Here is a 20,356-nt window from a genome sequence, read left to right as displayed (position 1 = left end):
CAGACAGACAGACAGACAACTTATTTTTATATATATTGACTAGCTGTTGGGGTGGCGCTTCGCGCCACCCCAACACCTAGTTGGTGGGGGCGCTTCGTGCCCCCCCAAGCCCCCCCGCGCGCGTAAGTCGTTACGCGCCATATTAGTTACGCGCCATTGTAGTTGTGTCCCTATGTCGCACCTGTGAATATAGATAGATATATATATATATATATATATATGTTTTTAACTACGTAAAACTTGCGAATATACAACATTCTTTGCTGTCCCATTGTCTGTGCATATAAATAGATTGTCAGGTTTACCGACTCTTGAACATGCAACATATAATGGTCCATGGGAAAACAATCCGTATTCAGATCTATACCTCATGATTCTAATGATTGCCCTTGAGCTTTGTTGATGGTGATTGTTAATCGACGATTCCCTGTGTCGCCGTCGTCATTTATATATCCCCGTGTGCCCCCCGGTGTCCCGGTCGTCATTTATATTCCATGTGTTCCGGTCGTCATTTATGTCCCGGTGTCCCAGTCTGTGAATTCTCTTTGAGGGTCCCGGGCGTCATTGATATTCCTTATGTCCCGGTGTCCCGGTCGTCATTCGTGTCCCGGTGTCCCAGTCTGTATATACATTCGTTTTTGAATTGGTCTTTTTTTTAGGTTTTAGTTTTCTGCCTTTTTTTTTAGTTTTTTTTAGTTATACCTCATGATTCTAATGATTGCCCTTGAGCTTTGTTGATGGTGGTTGCTAATCGAACATTCTCTGTGTCCCCATCGTCATTTATATATCCCCCTGTGCCCCCCGGCGTCCCCGTTGTAGTTGTGTCCCTGTGTCCCGGTCGTCATTTATATTCCCTGTGTCCCGGTCGTCATTTGTATTCCGGTGTCCCAGTCTGTATATACATTCGTTTTTGAAATGGTAAATGATGAAATAAATTTTTGTATTTTTCCCCTTTTTTTCTTTTTAGTTTTTTTTTTTGGTTTTTACATTTTTTAGTTTTTTTAGTTTTTTTTTTCTTTTTTCTTTTTTTTTTATTTTTATTTTTTTAGTTTTGTTTTTCTCCTTTATTTTTCTTTTTGTTTCCTTTTTTAGTTTTTTTTATTTTTTAGTTTTTTTAGTTTTTTAGCTTTTTTAGTTTTTTTTTTAGTTTTTAGTTTGTTTTTTTCTTTTTAGTTTTTTTGTAGTTTTTACCTTTTTTTTTTAGTTTTTTTTTTACTTATGTCCTGGTCGTCATTTATACTCCCTGTGTCCCGGTCGTCATTTGTGATGGTTTGTTGACGGTGTTTTGTTGATGGTGATTGCTAATTGAACATTCCTTGTGTCCCGGTCGCTTTCTCTTTGAGTGTCCCGGTCGTCATTTATATTCCCTATGTGCCGGTGTCCTGGTCATCATTTGTGTCCCAATGTAATTTCGTAATTTCGTCAGTCGAAAACATGACGTCAGCCGACACAGAAACATGACGTCACCTGATCCACAGACAGACAGACAACTTATTTTTATATATATAGATATAGATAGATATATATATATATATATATATATATATATATATATATATATATATATATATATATATATATATATATATATATATATATATATATATGTATATATATATCTTTAACAATTGGGAATTCAGGTTCTAATTAAAAAGAAATCCGTGTGCAGCTGTGCAGTTTTGATAACTTTGGTTTGACAAATGTTTTAATCGTTTTATTGTTTGTCTTCCTACGCCTTTTTTTTATTTTTTAAGGCTTTTTGTAGTCGTTTATCAGTCAAGTATTGTCTTATCTTATCTCTAATAATGAAAAAAAAGAAAAAAAAAGAAGTTGTGGGTGATTAATGAGCAGAAAATAAGCTGAAAACATTTGTCACCAAACAGCTTAGAAAGGCGATCAAAGGCATCCTTTGAAGGTTTAGATGTTTTTGGAATAACAGACTGTTTATGTTTTAATTTTACGAACAAAACCCTTGTCAAACTTGAATAACTAATTTCACTTATTTATTTCACAGTTCAACATTGCAACGCTGATTAAAATCTTCTTAGTTTTTACAAATCTTAGAAAATTGTTGTCTCAGGCACGAATAGAACTTAATTTCAGCCGAAAGCTGCATAAGGTAACCGCCGAATTAAATAAAAATGTTTCTTATAGAACTGTGCGTAGCCAAATACTCTATGTGATTTTTAAACGTATGATGGGTGCAGATTCTCCTTCTGCAGTGTAGCGTTATCAAATTTGAATAATTAGTTTTACTTTTTATTTGACGGTTCAACGTGACAACACTGGCAAAAATGTTTAACAGCCCTAAAAGCTTCATAGTCTTAACAAATCTTAGAAAATTACTGTCTCAGGCACAAATATAATAGAACTTCAGCCAAAAGCTGCATAATATAACCGTTAAAGAAAAATGTTTCTTATAGAGGTGTGCTTAGTCAAAGACTTTATCTGATTCTTAAACTTGTGAGGGGTGCAAATTCTCTTTCTGCAGTGAAGCGTTATCAAATTTGAGTTATTAGTTTTACTTTTTTATTTGACGGTTCAACGTGGGAACACTATCGAAAATGTTTTACTGCCCTAAAAGGCAGTAACACACGGGCTACAACCTACGATTAGTAACTGCCTTGCTTACTACCTACGGTTAAGACGTCATTGCTCAATCTTGTAAATAAAAAATGCTGTTCGTAAGAAATTTATTATATTTTAAAAATTAATTTTTTTATTAACAACCACATAAATTTCTCTTAAAATTTGTCATTAAACAGCTCTCATTAAACAGTGCCAAGCTATTTGAGGAGAAAAAGAAAGAAAAAAATGCCGTATTTGCAGATTATCGTGGTTGCGGCTGATTTTCAAGCCAATATATTTTCCGTGTTGTGTTGTTCAAGCCAAGAGACTGTAATTTTCGTATATAGGGTTTTTGACAAGGCAAAACTTATTAATCATAGGCAGCGTAATAGCGCTGCCTAAGTAAAGAACGATGTGTGCACAATGTATTAGTTTTTTTAGTTTTTTTTTTTCCTTAGACTAGGACACTTTGTATCGAAGGAGCTGTCGTAGAAACTTCGAAAAGGGCTCATTCGATGGGGAAATTGAAAGTGCTGGCGCCCTTTTTAATAGTCGAAAGTAATTGGAGGGCAAGCTAACCCCAAGCCCACCATTTCCCGAAACACATTCAAGAAAAATTTTAAGATAGCAATTTTGTTCAACGTAGTTGAAAGATCTGGAAATAATGTCTTTGAGGATGACAACCCCAGCCCTCAGGGCAAGGGTTGTAAGTTATGCCCAGAGGACATATAAGGTTTATATAGAAAGGGTGATCGTATAAACTTCGGAGAGAGCTCATTAGATTGCTAAACAGAGGTTTTAGTGCCTTTTTTGAGATTTAGAGTAACCGGAGGGTGGATACCCTCCTACCCCCACATATACCTCGTTATTTCTCGAAATATATCTGATAGAAATTTTGAGATGGCCATTTGTTGTTGTAGAAATTTCGAAAATAGCTCATTCGATAGAAAATTGAAAGGGCTAGTGCCTTTTTTAGTCGAAAGTGATTGGAGGGCAACTAATCCCCTTCTACGCCCTTAATTTCCACAAATACATCCAATCATAAATTTTGAGATAGCCATTTAGTCCAACGTAGTTGAAAGGTCCTGAAATTATGTCTTTGAGGTTGACAACCCCCTACAGCCCGCAGGGCATGGGTTGTAAGCTATGCCCTGGGGGCATATAAGGTATATATAGAGTGGGTGATCGCATAAGCTTTTGAGGGAGATCCTTGGATTGGTAATCAAAAGTTCTAGTGCCCATTTCATGATTCAAAGTGATTGGGGGGCGGATACCACCCCCCACTTCGCATTTACCCAAAATGCATCTGATAGACATTTTGAGATGTCCATTATTTGTCGAAGAAACTTAATTGGAAATTGAAATAACCAGTGCCCTTTTTAATAGTCGAAAGTGATTGGAGGGCAACTAACCCCCCTATATGCCCACCATTTGCCGAAACACAAACAAAAAATGTTTTGAGATAGCCATTTGGTTCAACGCAATTGAAAGGTCTGGAAATTTTGTCTTTGAGAATGACAACCCACCACAGTCCTCAGGGCAAGGGTTGTAAGTTATGCCCTGGGGGCATATAAGGTATAAATTGGAAGGGTGATCCTATAACCTTGGGGGGGGGGCATTTGACGGCAATCGGAATTTAAGATTCAGAGAGATCGGAGGGCTGATTCCCCCCTTCACACTTCGTTTTTTCCCGAAATGCATCTTATTTTAATTTTAAGATGAAGTGTTTTTGTCTTAGAAACTTCGAGATCAGCTCATTCGATCGGAAATTGAAAGGGCCAGTGTCCTTTTTTATAGTCGAAAGTTATTAAAGACAAGTAACCCCCCTCCCATGCCCACTATTTCCCCAAACACATCCAATTAAAAATTTTGAGATTTTTTTTACGTCATTTTTTTTAGCGTAATCGAAAGGTCTGGAAGTTATGTCTTTGAGGATGGCCCCCCTCCCCCCTACAGCCCTCGTGGCAAGAGTTATAAGTTATGCCCTGGGGGCATCTAAGGTATGTATAGAAGGGGTGATCGTATAAACTTTGGAGGGGGCTCATTTGACTCGTAATCAGAATTTCTAGTGTCCTTTTTAAGACTCAGAGAGATCGGGGGTGGAAACCCTCAACACACCTCGTATTTTCCCAAAATGCATCTTATAGAATTGAGATGGTCATTTGTTGTCGTAGAAACTTCGAAACCAGCTTAATCGACTGGAAATTGAAAGTATCACCGTTGTTTTTATTAGTAGAAAGTGATTGGAGGGTAACTAACCCCCTCCATGCCCACCATTTTCCCAAAAATATCCAAATAAAATTTTGAGACAACCATCTTTTTCAACGTAATTGAGAGGACTAGAAATTATGTCTTTGGGGATAATACTCCCCACAGCTCTCAGGGCGAAGTAAGTACTGCCCTGAGGGTACGTAAGGTATATATAGAAAGGATGATCATATTAACTTCGGAAGGGCTTGTTGGATTGGTAATCAGAAGTTCTAGTGCCCTTTTTAAGATTTAGAGTTATATGAGGGTGGATAACCTGTATCGCTTAAAACCTTGTATTTTCCCGTAGTGCATCTGATATAAATTTTGAAATGGTCATTTGTCGTCGTAGAAACTTCGAAAAAGGCTCATTCGATTAGAAATTGAAATGGTTAGTGCCGTTTTTATTAGTCAAAAGTGATAGGAGGGCAACTGGTCCCCTTCACGCCCATCAATTCAAAAAACGCATCTAATCAAAATTTTTAGATAGCCATTTTGTTCAGTGTAGTTGAAAGTTCTGGAGATTATGTCCTTGACAACCCCCATTCCTTCTTAAGACCAAAACATGATTTGCACTTTACTGAAAAAAATTGCTCTGGATTTTCAGTCTAGAATACATCTACTGATATATATTCCTTAAAGTCTTAAAAAATTTTAATTTATTAAAGTTAAAACATTTTAAACGTTTTTTTTTTTTTTATTTAAATCATACTGCTAACAACCGAGTCAAACTGAAAACGAGCAAAAATTAACATGAGTAGGGCTGACAACCCACGTGCCTTCTCAGAACGAGAAAATAATTTGCACTTTACAGAAAAAAAATATATTTAAGTGTTTTCACTTTGTTTTTATGTTTTAAATGTTTGAATTAGATATATGAAAAAGGAAGTCCTCCCCCTTGCACTCCAATTACAGCGCGAGTGTCTGGCAAGCAGTCCTGCTCTTAAGCCCGTTTATTTCCCAAACGCCCCTAGACAAAATTTTGAGATAGCCATTTTATTCAGCATAGTAGAACGATCCAGCAACTATTTCTTTAGAGATGTTAGGCATGTCAACCCCCCATAATGATGCAATTGGCCCATTATGCTTTAAAACTAAATAGGTATTTTGTTAAATGGTTGCAAATAAGACACCTCAGTAGTATATAGAAAATGACTGGGCATATTAAGTTGAAACTTTTGGGGATACTACAATTACTACTTCTGATCTTAAAATTTAAGTAAATCAAAAGAGTGTAAGTGTATCCAGGTTGTCATAGAGCATAGATATAATCTTTTTAGAATGATATTAAGTTTTATTTCTCAGGTCAACTTTAGAAGCTATAAAATTAAATTAAATAATACTGTTTGTGTCAACATTTAAAATTGTTGGAAAAGTTTCTCCAACATACAAATAGCAACCACTATGGATTCTTAATGAAGAAAACTCAAAAGATAGAGACTATGTCAATAAAAAACGAACAGAAATTAAATTAAAAAATTTTCCACAAGACAAGTTTTCAAAGAAAAGTAAAGAGCTCCATTAAGCCAAGCATGAGCAAAACTAAAGTCAAATAATATTCCAAGCGTAAAACTACCACAAATCACTATCAATAAATAAATGAAACTCAAAACGAAGAGAAATTACAATAGATAGCCGAGTCAAACTTAAAACGAACAAAAATTAACGTGAGTAGGTCTGATAACCCCTATCCCTTCTCAAGACCAGAACACAATTTGCACTTTACTGAAAACAAATACGTTTGACATGTTTTCACCTTTCTTAAAAGGTGAAACATGTGTTTTCCATCCGACGTTATTTTTAGGAGTTATGGGTTATTGTATTTCTTAGCGTGGGATTATGGGCTATTGTATTTCTTACCCAGACTATGGGGTGTGATCTCTTACTAGGTTCCTAGCTACCGCTGCAACCCGGATTATAATTTATAGTGAACTTATTAGTTCTTTAAAAATAATTTTAAATGACCTTAAATTAGTATTAGCGCCTATGTAATATTATGTTTTTGTTGTAGGACCTTTAACTTTTGCCATGGCCTGTCTTTTGTTATTATGAAAAACATAACGCCAAACCTTTGTTTTTATAACTTAGGTTAATGCAGTATCAGGTCCTTGGCTAACGTCCTTATAAACTATAATGTCGTTATTTATAGCTATTTCATCGGTTGGAGCTTTTACAAGAAAACAAGAAAAAGTATACGGCTTTTTCTTCTTTGGAATAGTAAGAGATGAACCTCAAAGAATCAGGCAGCTAACTAAGTCCAATACATAAAATGCTTTGTCCTTCTAAATGTAATAAGCAGTTCCATTGCCATTACAATTCTTTTTTTCCTTTATCCAATATATATTTATAGTTATGTGGAAAAATCATATTATTAAATACCTTGTCACAGTACGGTGGAATAAAGTGTGCTTCTTGATCAGAGGTTCGCGGGTTCAATCCTGCCTGTGGCAAGGGATAATGTTGTCTCATTTGATTTTCCGGGTTGTAGATTATCATTCATTATTCTCATCATTATTGGTCTTATCACGTTTGATAGTTCAAGTGGTTCCACAAGATCATCATTTGTAACAATTGAAAACTTTTGTTTTTTGGGTCTTCCTACAGGCATTATATAACTGGTTGCATTGAAAACTATAAGCTTACTGGTGTTTATTCTGTCATATCTCTTTTTTTATGCTATTATTATGAACAATACTAAGCAATTATGTAAAAATAGATTGGTGTTACTATAGCTAACATCATAATATTATATTTACTTTTGAGCCATATATGATTACAATCTGTGATCATGACATCATTCATCATGTTGTACATGGAAATAGTTTTTTGTAAAAATTTATTATATTTCAAGAATTATTTTTTTACAAAGGTTTTTAAATACATTAATTTCCTTTAAAATGATCCATTAAAAATCTCTCTGTGATGCTCCTGTGCCCCGCTATTTGAGTAGAACAGACGGGAAGAAACATACCGTTTGTGCAGAATGTCGCAGTTCAAGAAACTTATCTTGTTTTTCAAGTCAATAGATTTTCCTCGTTATTCAAACCAAGGAATGGGCAAGTTTCCTATACAAGGGTTTTGAAAAAGGCGGTTTTAATACTGTACTTCTTGTTTTGATCTGAAAATGTTTTCAGGAGTAATGGGCTACTGTATTTTTAGTATTGGACGTAATCGTCTCTGACTAGGTTGCGAGCTACCGCTGCAACCTGGATAGTAGACGAACCTCAAAGAATCAGGTAGCTAACTAAACCCAATTTTGTAATGGTTTGTCCTTTGAATGGCCGTCTTTTAATATAATTCATTTTGCAGTTTTTTTCGAAGTGTGTTTTTCAAATGTTGGTTACTATGGCCTATAGTTCGTGTTTTAATAGGTTGCAGCTACAGCTGCAGCAATGATGCAGCTACCGGTTTAACCACGAAACATTGAAGTTTGATTGATTTAACACAGCTATTTCGAAAAGACCAAGAAGCCCCTCATCCAAAACTTTGCCCCCAGACAATTGTGGATTTAGCAAAACTTTCCCATATCATACATCATAAGCATTTTGATATGATGCAAAATGGTTTACATCATTGAAGCATATGAAGCAATGAAGCAGCTTAGCGCAGTGAAAGTGCTTTGGGCGTTTACCCCGAAGATGGATGGAATTGAAACCTCATCAAACCTTGCTGGGCCTAAATCCTAGTGCTCTTTGGTTAGATTTCGACTCACTAACATCTAAAGCCGATGTTCATGATAAACATTTCAGTTACTATGAAATTCAGTTATCGTTCTTTACTATAACTGCAACCATGATGGACATGGCTTTGAATCTACCCTACTATAGTGCCTAAAAGCAGCCTATTTATGACACACATAATATGTGATTATTGATATGTTAGTGAGCCAGAAACTTTTAACTTATAATTAATAGTTAAACTGTTATTTATCGTCATGGAAAGGCAGTGTGGTCTTTGAAAATACTAATTAATAAAAAAATTTAATTGACGTTTTAAACTTAACTTTAAATTTGATTGAACTCTAATGTAAAAATTACAAACAGGGAAAAGCCTATGGCTTTTTCTTATTTGGAACAGTAAGAGACGAACTTCAGGGAATCTGACAGCTAACTAAGTTCAATATGTGCCATAGTTTATGCTTTACTAGGTTTCAGCCATCTCTACAGCTATGATACCCATGAAGCTGATGTCTTTGCAGTTCAAATACTATTGGTTATAGTTTGTTCTTTAATATAATATATATTCCTTTTTGTTCAAGCCAAGAGACGGTAAATGTACTGTATAGGGATTTTGGACAAGGCGGTTCTAATAACGTACTTCTTGTTGTGATCTGACTCTTATTTTAGGAGTTATGGACTAATGTAGTTTTTATTAAGGGGTGTGATCATCTCTTACCAGGTTGCTATCTACCGTTGCAACCCAGATTGTTATATCATCATGTATATAATTATTTACTTAAGTACTTTAATTAATATTGCTTTTAACTCGTTCTTTAGCATAAAAAAGGGAAAAGCCTATGGCCTTTTCTTATTTGGAATAGTAAGAGACGAATTTCAGAGAATGAGGCATCAAACTAAACCCATTATGTGCCTTGATTTTTTCTTTACTAGGTTTCAGCCATGATGCTGATGAAACTTACATAACCCCATTTATTATTAACCAGATCGATTCCTTGTATATTTTTTTAGTGTGTTAACGAATTTACTATCATGTCTTATATGTAACTTATGTTTCATAAGTCCTTGATGGTATAATAGTAAGCATACCTGTTAGTCACCCGGGTGTTGGAGGGAATTTTCAATGTATTGACTTTAAATATATAAAAAATTTAATTTTTTTATTGATTATATTTTAAAAATTGTTTTTTAATTACAAAAGGTTTTTAACCAGATCAATTTCCTTTAAAACGACCTATTAAACAGCTCTCTACCATGTTCCAGTGCCATGCTATCTGAGGAGAAAAAGACAGAAAAGATGCCTTATGCACAGAATATCGTGGTTGCAGTCACTTTTTTTCATTTTCAAGTCAATATATTTCCCTTGTTGTTCAAGCCAAGAGACGGTAAGTTTGCTACATAGGGGTTTCAGACAAGACGGTTCTATTAATGTACTTCTTGTTTTGATCTGAATCTTATTTTAGGAGTTAATGGTCATTTAGTTTTTATTAAGGGACATGATTGTCTTTTACTAGGCTGCTAGTTACCACTGCAACCCGGAAAATATGAACGCTGTAATGATTCTTCACTTTGACACTTTGATTTTTTCCTTACTACTTTTCAGCTATATCCGCTGGAACTTATTATATAGAGTGACAAATTCTTGATTTTATAATAACAAAAGCTACTGCAGTGATATAGAAAAATGTATTTTTTTTGGAAAAATTGATTGTATTCAAAAAGTCGATTATTGTTAAATAAAAATTTTTAATTACAAGAGGTTTTCAACCCATCAGTTTCTGTTAAAATGAACTATTAAACAGCGCTCTACGATGTTCCAGTGCCCCGCCTCTCTGAGGAAGAGAAAAAAGAAAGAAAGAAAGAAAGAAAAGATTTTGTATGTGGAGAATATCGTGGTTTCATCCACTTTTCTTGATTTTCAAGCCTATATATTTTCCTTGTTATTAAAGCCAAGGGACGTTAATTTTCCTGTATAGGGGTTTCGGACAAGGCGGTTCTAATAGTATAATTCTTGTTTTGATCTGACTCTATTTTTAGAAGTTATGGGTTATTATTTTTGTTAGTATTGGACGTGATCGTCTCTTACTAGGTTGCTAGCTACCGCTGCAACCCGGATCGCTTATAAAGAAACCTGATCACAAACAGAAAAAAGCCTACGACTTTTTCTTCTTTGGAATAGTAAAGACGAGCCTCTAAGAATCAGGCACCTAACTGAGTCCAATATATGCATTGGTTAGTTCTTCTAATGGTCGTCTTTTAATATAACTTGACCAAAACCATTTATGATAAACTATACTGATACCTTTATGTAATCAATTTTCAAACATACATGTGTTATATTATCATGCAAAAGGTAATTGTGTTACTACTACATAATCATGCATATGATTATTTATTTTAATATAATAGTTACTCTGGACTAGATTTCATTCCTCATTATATTATTTTAGTTTTTACTATTTTTCTTAGTTTGAATATTAAGAGACGAATTTCAAAGAATAAAGCAGCTAAGCAAGTCAAACATTGCACCATATTCTAGAATAGTTTACCGATGATAGTACTGCCACTAAAGCTAAGCTGCTATTATTAATTGGTATTTCAGTTACTATGAGCAAGCGTTCGTTCTTTATTTTAATAGCTACCGCTGCATCCCGGATTTCAGCTATATCCGATGAAATTAGCATAGGCCCCATTTATAATGAACTGTACCCATCCTTTATGTACTCGCTCAGAAGACACCATGTTACTTGTTAATACCTAATTACAAAAGGCACTAGATGTGTTAATTTCCTTTATAATGATCCATTAAACAGCTCTTTACGATGTTCCAGTGCCCTGCTATCTGAGGAAAAAAAAAGGAAAGGAAAAAGATGCTGTATATGCAAAACATCGTGGTTTCAGCCACTTTTCTTGATTTTTAAACCAATATTTCTTCTTGTTATTCAAGCCAATGGACAGTTAGTTTCCTATATAGGGCCATTGGACAAGATGGTTCTAATAGTTTATTTCTTTTTTTGGCCTGGCTCCAGTTTTAGGAGTTATTGACTATTTGGTTTTTACTATGGGACATGATCGTCTCTTACTAGGTTGCTAACAACCGCTGCAACCCAGACTATATCGCTGTAACCCGATGAGGGGTGTCGATTCTCCTTCTGCATTGAAGCATTATCTAATTTGAATAATTACTTTTAGTTTTTGTTTACCGGTTCAACGTGGCAACACCGAGGAAAATGTTTTACAGCTCTAAACGCTTTATAAGTTTGAAAATTTAAGAAAAATTACTGTTTTTTGGTATGAACAGAATTTGTGTCCTTGGTATTTGTGAAAATCACATTGACACCGAATGAAAAGAAGTTTACGCCAAAGGCTACTTAAGCTGACCGTTGAATTAAAAAAAAATATTGTTTCTAATAGAACTTTGCCTAGTCAAAAGAACTGTTTAGAACTCAGACTTGTGAGGTTTGCTGATTCCCCTTCATCAGTTGATAGAACATCAGGTAGAAGTTTTGGTAAAGGTAGTGAGAGAGTTAAATGTTACCTCAGGTTAGATTTTGCATATTTATAATCTACAACGAAAAAAAAATTGTTTCTAATAGAACTTTGCCTAGTCAAAACAACTGTTAACTCCTCAGACTTGTGAGAGGTGCTGATTCCTCTTCAGCAGTTGATAGAGCATTAGGTAGTATTTCGGTAAAGGTAGTAAGAGCGTTAAATGTTATCTCAGATTAGATTTTCAATATTTATGATCTACAACGAAAAAAAAATTCTAATAGAACTTTGCCTAGTCAAAACAACTTTTTAATCCTCAGGCTTGTTAAGGGTGCTGATTCCCATCAGAGGATGATAGAACATTAGGAATTAGTTTCGGTAAAGGTAGTAAGAGTGTTAAATGTTACCTTAGATTAGATTTTGCATATATTTGTATATTTGATATTTTTTTATTGTTAAGCGTTATCGTTTATCTTTTTTTTATATTATATTGTTGCCTACTCCTCATTTTTTGAGGGTAATAAAGAAAATGAAGAAATAAATATTTATAATCTACAACGAAAAAATTGTTTCTAGTAGAAATTTGCCTAGTAAAAACAACTGTTTAATCCTCAGGCTTGTGAGGGGTGCTGATTCTCCTTCAGAAGTTGATAGAACATTAGGTATCAGTTTTGGTAAAGGTAGTAAGAGCGTTAAATATTACCTCAGATTAGATTTTGTGTATTTATAATCTACAACGAAAAAAAGTTGTTTCTAATAAAACTTTGCCTAGTCAAAACAACTGTTTAATCCTCAGACTTGTGAGGGGTGCTGATTCCCCTTCAGCAATTGATAGAACATTAGGTATTAGTTTTGGTAAAGATAGTAAGAGCGTTAAATGTTACCTCAGATTAGATTTTGCATATTTATAATATACAACGAAAAAAAGTTGTTTCGAATAGAACTTTGCCTAGTCAAAACAACTGTTTCGTCCTCAGAATTGTGAGGGGTGCTGATTTCCCTTCAGCAGTTGATAGAACATTAGGTAGTAGTTTTGGTAAAGATAGTAAGAGCGTTAAATGTTACCTCAGATTAGATTTTGTATATTTATAATCTACAACGAAAAAAAGTTGTTTCTAATAAAACTTTGCCTAGTCAAAACAACTGTTTAATCCTCAGACTTGTGAGGGGTACTGATTCCCCTTCAGCAGTTGATAGAACATTAGGTAGTAGTTTTGGTAAAGATAGTAAGAGCGTTAAATGTTACCTCAGATTAGATTTTGCATATTTATAATATACAACGAAAAAAAGTTGTTTCGAATAGAACTTTGCCTAGTCAAAACAACTGTTTCATCCTCAGACTTGTGAGGGGTGCTGATTTCCCTTCAGCAGTTGATAGAACATTAGGTAGTAGTTTTGGTAAAGATAGTAAGAGCGTTAAATGTTACCTCAGATTAGATTTTGTATATTTATAATCTACAACGAAAAAAGTTGTTTCTAATAAAACTTTGCCTAATCAAAACAACTTTTTAATCCTCAGACTTGTGAGGGGTGCTGATTCCCCTTCAGCAGTTGATAGAACATAGGGTAGCAGTTTCGGTAAAGGTAGTAAGAGCGTTAAATGGTTGCTCAGATTTGATTTTGCATATTTATAATCTACAACGAAAACGTACATATCAACGAGTATTGGTGAAACAATTGACGGCATTTTAAAATATAGTTATCTTCATTATGACGAATCATTATTCTGTAGCCATAATATTCCATTGCGCTGCATTTCTTATCCATTTCTTTGTTAATGGCTGGATTTATCAATTTAATATTAAAGTGATAGCCGTCGTCTCCATCCCAACATATGATAGGATATTGTAGGGCATCGTAGCATCGATGAGTTTCAGCAATTCTTGTCAACTGATTGTTTCGCCTATAAAGAATAATGTCTCGACGTAAGAACTGATCACCGACTATAACGATTGCCACTTCGTTGATAGTTGGAGCATTGTATCTGCGCACATGTTCATCAGTAGGCGTTTTGTCAGTGGAAATAACAATTTTATGCGTATCAGTAGGCATCAAATCAATTGCTGTTTTGAAGAGACGCACTAAACTATTATTATTGTGGAAAAGATGTTGCAACTGGGAAACGATAGTCCTTTCAACGCCCCGGAGAAATTCCGCAACATGCATTAAATTCAGCATTGCCATCACTGATGAAGTACAGTTGCAAAAATTTGTGACGCTCACCTGAGAATGGTAAAAGGGAGCCTCTTCTATGATATATTTGCCCTTTACTTTAAAAGTAGGCATAAAATTACCTTGATCTTCGATTACTAAAAATACTTTAGCGTAAAGAGCGAGGTATTAGGAGGAGGTGAGCCCATCATATGCGTAATAATTTCTGTTCGTTTTAAGTTTTAATGCTTCTCCTTACTTTCAGTTGAAAAAACTTTTTCATATTTATTTTTTCATTGATTTTTTTTTAATAATGCTAGAAAATCCTGCGCTCCCTTCATGAAAATTTTCTTCTCCCATGACAAGTTCCTCCAACAAAAGTTCCCCCAACATATCCCCCTCTTATCAACATCCCCCTCCCCTACAACCTAAAAATCCCCCTGAAAACGTCTGTACACTTCCAAATAACCATCTCTATATGTAAGCACTTGTCAAAGTTTGTATCTTGCGGTCCCTTCCACGGGGACTGTGGGGGTGTAAATCGTCCCCAAAGACATATTTATAAGGTTTTTTGACTACGCTGAATAAAATGGCTATCTCAGAATTTTGATTTGGTGACTTTGGGAAAATAATTAGCTTGGGAGGGGGCCTAGGTGCCCTCCAATTTTTTTGGTCACTTAAAAAGGGCAATAGAACCTAGATTTCTGTTAGAATGAGCCCTCTCGCGAGATTCTAGGACCACTGGGTAGATACGATCACCCCTGGGAAAAAAAATATAAAAAATAAACACACATCCGTGATCCGCCTTCGGGCAAAAAATACAAAATTCCACGTTTTTGTAGATAGGAGCTTGAAACTTCTACAATAGGGTTCTCTGATATGCTGAATCTGATGGTGTGATTTTCGTTAAGATTCTATGACTTTTAGGGGTTGTTTCTCCCTATTGTCTAAATAAGGCAAATTTTCTCAGGCTCGTAACTTTTGATGGGTAAGACTAATATTGATTAAACTTATATATTTAAAACCAGCATCAAAATGCGATTCTTTTGATGTAGCTATTGACATCAAAATTCAATTTTTTTAGTTTTGGTTACTATTCAGCCGGGTTGCTCCTTACTACAGTTCGTTACCACGAACTGTTTGATTACCGCGAACTGTTTGATTTTGGTATTTAGAAGGACCTCGTGATTCAGAGCTCTTATTTTAAATCCCGACTGGCATTAGGCCTCTGATTTTCTTTTTAAATCAATCTTTTGATTCTTAGAATTTTGCTAGAGCTCATACCATATGAGCTCTTGGCTCTTCTGGCCTCGTTACAAGTCCCATTTGAACTATTATCTCTTGTTAACTTACGGACAGGCGATCGGATCTTGGTGAAATTTGTTATTTAGAAGGATATCGTGTATCAGAGCTTTTATTTTAAATCCCGACCGAATCCGGTGACATTGGGGGGATTTGGAGCGGGAAACCTAAAATCTTGGAAACGCTTAGAGTGGAGGGATCGGGGATGAACCTTGGTAGGAAAAATAAGCACAAGTCCTAGATACGTGATTGAGATAACCGGAACGGATTCGCTCACTTTGGGTGAGTTGGGGTGAGGGTTAATTCTTGAAAACTGGAAAAATTGAGGTAATTTTTACTTACGAAGTGGTGATCGGATCTTAATTCAATTTCATATTTCGAAGGATCTTGTAACTCGGACCTCTTATTTTAAATCCTAACCGGATCCAGTGTCATTTGGGGGAGTTGGGAGGGGGGACTAGAAATCTCGGAAAAGGCTTAGAGTGGAGAAATCAGGATGAAACTTGGTGGACGAATAAGCAAAAGTCCAAGATACGTGATTGATATAACCGAACCGGATCCGCTTACTTTGGGGGAGTTTGGGGGGAAGGTAATTCGGAAAAATAAAAAAATGAGGTATTTTTAACTTACGACCAGGTGATCAGATTTTAATGAAATTTGATATTTAGAAGGATTTTGTGCTTCAGAGTTCCTATTTTAAATCCCAACCTGATCTGGTGACACTGGGGGAGTTGGAGGGGGAAATCGAAAACCTTTGAAAACGTGAAAATTGAGGTATCTTTGTCTTACGAATGGGTGATCGGATCTTAATGAAACTTGATATATTGAAAGAGCTTATGTCTTAGATGATATATGTTCAATTCGAATTGGATCCTTGGACATAGAAGGTTGGAGGGGGAAACAGAAATCTCGGAAACTGGAAATCTTCGAAAAAGCTTAAAGTGGAGAGATCGGGACGAGACTTGATGGGAAGAATAAGCGCAAGTTCTAGATACGGATATTGACATATTTGGAACGGATCCGCTCTCTTTGGGGAGGGGGGTTTGAGGGGGGGGGGGTAATTCGGAAACATTAAAAACATTGAGGTATTTTTAACTTAAGAACAGGTGACCGGATGTTAATGAAATTTGATATTTAGAAGGAACTCATGTCTCAGAGCTCATACAAATCCTGACCAGATCTAGTGACAGTAGGGGGAATTGGAGGGGGAAATCTTAGAAAACGCTTAGAGTGGAGAGATCGGGATGAAACTTGGTGGGTAGAATAAGCAAATGTCGTAGATACGTTATTGACTTAACCAGACTAGATCCGCTGTCCTTTGGGTAGTTAAGGGGGGTCTAGTGCTTTGGCGAGTTTGGTGCTTTTGGACGTGCCAGGATGATGAAAATTGGAAGGCATATCAGGGACCTGCACAAATTGACTTGATAAAGTCGTTTTCCCCGATTCGACCGTCTAGGGTGCTGAAGGGAGAGGAAAAATGAGAAAAAATGAGGTATTTTTAAATTACGAGTGGGTGATCGGATCTTAATGAATTTTGATATTTAGTAGGACCTCGTGTCTCAAAGCTCTTATTTTAAATCCTGGCCGACATTAAGCGTCTGATTTTCCTTTTAAATTAATTTATTGATTCTTAGAATTTTGTTAGATCTCTTGCATTATGATCTCTTGGCTCTTGGCTCTTCCGACCTCGTCACACGTGCCATTTGAGCTCTTAGCTCTTCCTTTTACATACAAATCAAGTATCTTCTAAAACAATTATGTAGATAAAATACCTCCTTATCTTTGTAAATTTTGAAAATTCAACATATTTTTGGAGTTTGACATTTTAACATGAGAGGTTTCTTTGGATTAAGGAGGGGCTGTTGCTTCTATCAGACCTTGTTCTTTTTTTTTTTTTTTTTTTTTAATATTTTGCCTACCGCTCAAGTTGCCTTAATTCTACCCTGTATTGAATTTTTTCTGGTTCACCACCAGACACATACACAGGAATTTTTTGGGGGGAGGGGGCAATAATAAAAAATATATTTTATGGGTAATTTAATAGGAAATACCTGCAAATTCTATTAAAAATAAACGCACGTTTCTCGTTCACACCACATTAGGCTGTTATTTCAAAATTAGTTTGCCGTTCCAGTAAATGTTTTATTTACTTCAATCGTGAATGAGGAGTTTTTGCTCCTCACGCCGTACTATTATCTCCCCCTACGACAGAAGTACATTGCAAGAATAAATTTTTTATTCTACTTGTTTCATAGATATTCAGGTGCCATAGTAATTTCTTTTCATATGTATTGTTCAGCTAGGAGACGACTAATATAGGTTTTATTTTCACAAAAATAAAAAAAGATGTTTTTCAGCTATTAATCGCAGAGTCGCACTCCCGATTGGAACGACTTGATAAAGCCACCAGTGTCTTCACAGGTCAGTCCATTTGTATCAGTGAAGATGTTTCAATGAAGCCCTTAGTGTGTTGCCAGCATTGCCGACAAAGAAAAAATTAATGTTTGTGGTATTATTTTTTGGATAGGTTGGGAAGGACGTAATTTTATTTACCCTTACTATTAAGTTATTATTTGAACATTTGTTTGTGTTGATTGTAAATTAAAATTGAAATTTTTATTCAACTTCATTTATGATGAAAACGTCCTTAAACCAGGTGTGCCCATTTGGTGGGGGAGGGGGTAACCTGCCATTTAGATTTTGAAAAAAATATTTTGTATTCTTATTTTTTAGATTTAGGGTAAAAACCTCTAGATGTTGGAAAGTACCATCTACTACATTTCTGTGAATTGGCACCCATGTTTAAACAGCTTTTCTCTTCGTGGAACTATAGGAAAAATTGATCCACTTATTTTTTTTTACTCTTGGGAAAAGTTTCTTTTTACTTTTTTACTCTTTTTTTTACTTCTACTGTTTTCCTTTCCGTACTCACATAACAAGAAGGTGAAGGAAGAGAGAAACGGGAGAAAGAAGGAGAAACAGGAAAGGGAAAGGTATTTCTTCATTGCCATTTCTGTTTCTATATCATTACTAGCTGTTGGGGTGGCGCTTCGCGCCACCCCAACACCTAGTTGGTGGGGCGCTTCGCGCCCCCCCAAGCCCCCCCGCGCGCGTAAGTCGTTACGCGCCATATTAGTTACGCGCCATTGTAGTTGTGTCCCTGTGTCCCACCTGTGAATATAGATAGATTTATATATGTGTTTCAAACTACGTAAAAATTGCGAATATACAACATTTTTGGCTTTCCCACTACTGGGAGCTTTCCGTTTCCAATTGCCAGCAATTGATCTGAAAATGTTTGACCAGAGTCATCGTTTTGCAATCGGACACGCATATTTGTAGTTAATTTTAATATTTTTACGTGTGCCCATAAATTAGAATTTTTCAGGCAAGCATTCATTTCGTCTGCAGGAGTTAAACTACGTAAAAATTGCGAATATACAACATTCTTGGCTTTCCCATTGTCTGTGCATATACAAAGCCGTATGCACTAATAATGACGTCATATGCAAACGCTCTTTTTACAAACAAACAAACATGCATACACACAACTCGTTTTTATATAGATAGATAGATAGGTAGGTACAATACAAATTAACTGCGTAAAACTTGCGAATATACAACATTTTTCGCTGTCCAATTGTCGCTGCATATAAATAGATTGTCAGGTTTACCGTCCCTCGAACATGCAACGCACAATTGTCCATGGGAAAAACAATCAGTATTAAGATCTATACCACATTTTTCTAATGATTGACCTTGAGCTTTGTTAATGGTGATTGCAAATGCTAATCGAATTGGGAATTGCAATCTTTTAAATTGAAAAGGCAGATCCGTTGGAATCGTGGGAATGCGAGGAATAAGAACAGCCTCACCCTCAAAAGGCCCTGTCAAGATTGTGGCCTCTATTAGGTTTTCCATTGTTTTTTTTTACGGCAAGTCGCCGGCCATTGCAAAGCTTTGGTGGGTTGATATTTCTTAAAAGTATTATTGGTACGCCTATTTTTAGTTGTAGCACGTGTGGTGGAAACCCTGAAAGATCTATGGAATTTAAAAATTCAGATGGATAATTAACCGCTTCATTTGGTTCCAAAACTGTGTCGACTGACTTGTAAAGGACTGCCTGGTCTCGAATCTTGGTCAAAACAATATTGTTGATTTCGTGGACGTCTATATTTTTGGGTGCGAGAATCGCTCTTTCACTTAGCCATTTATTATTTTTATAATTTTTTAGAATATTCGGAAATACTTTTTCAATCAATTAATTTTTGGACGTCACTAAATTACAGAAATCAGCAGGTAGTTGTATACGTCCTGACATTGAGTCTATCGTATCATAAATGTCTTTTTGTTCCGAAGTTAACTTGGAAATGTTATTTTGTACATACGACAATAGATCATTCGTACTGTAACTTTTTTCACGATCCAATTCTACACATGTCGAAACAGCAGCGATACGGTTAGGTGAAGGCATTCCCAAATCCTGAAGAGGTTTGTTTGCCATACGTACGCACAAATCTTCTATAATAACTAAAGTGTAGTTATAAATTTCTGATGTAAAATCAAAAGTCATATCTGACGTCTCTAACTGTTTTCGATGGAGTATATCTTCGGACATTTTTGACTTATATTTTTCCCATAACTCTGTAGGAGCTGATGGAGAGCAAGTTGTTAAAATGATGCCAAACAATGCACGAATTTGACTTGGGGTTGACGTTTCGCACTAATGGGGAATATGGAACAACCCACTGGTTATCTACTTCGATGGTGGTACCGTTGCCATTGTAGGTTCTTCAGTCATTTTACAATTAGAAATTTCTCTTTCAACGGTCTTCTTACAATTAAAAATTTGTCTTTGAACGATATTCTTAAATACCTGTGTCCTGGTCGTCATTTATATTCCCTGTGTCCCGGTCGTCATT

The 20,356-nt window shown here is 35.6% G+C and overlaps 1 protein-coding gene across 1 annotated transcript in view; it reads left to right on the top strand.

Moving 5' to 3' along the window:
- Window positions 1-18,058, top strand: part of LOC136037329 (golgin-45-like) — an 85,400-nt gene extending 67,342 nt beyond the window's left edge. Inside the window, exon 6 of the mRNA XM_065720000.1 lies at window positions 17,792-18,058. Within this exon, the coding sequence (XP_065576072.1) occupies window positions 17,792-17,935 (144 nt within the window). The 3' untranslated portion in view covers window positions 17,936-18,058. The remainder of the gene's footprint in view (window positions 1-17,791) is intronic.
- The last annotated feature ends 2,298 nt before the right edge of the window (window positions 18,059-20,356 follow it).

This window comes from Artemia franciscana, chromosome 16 (genome assembly GCF_032884065.1).
Source record: "Artemia franciscana chromosome 16, ASM3288406v1, whole genome shotgun sequence".
Taxonomy (NCBI): domain Eukaryota; kingdom Metazoa; phylum Arthropoda; class Branchiopoda; order Anostraca; family Artemiidae; genus Artemia; species Artemia franciscana.
This window is presented reverse-complemented; position numbering and strand designations above follow the sequence as displayed.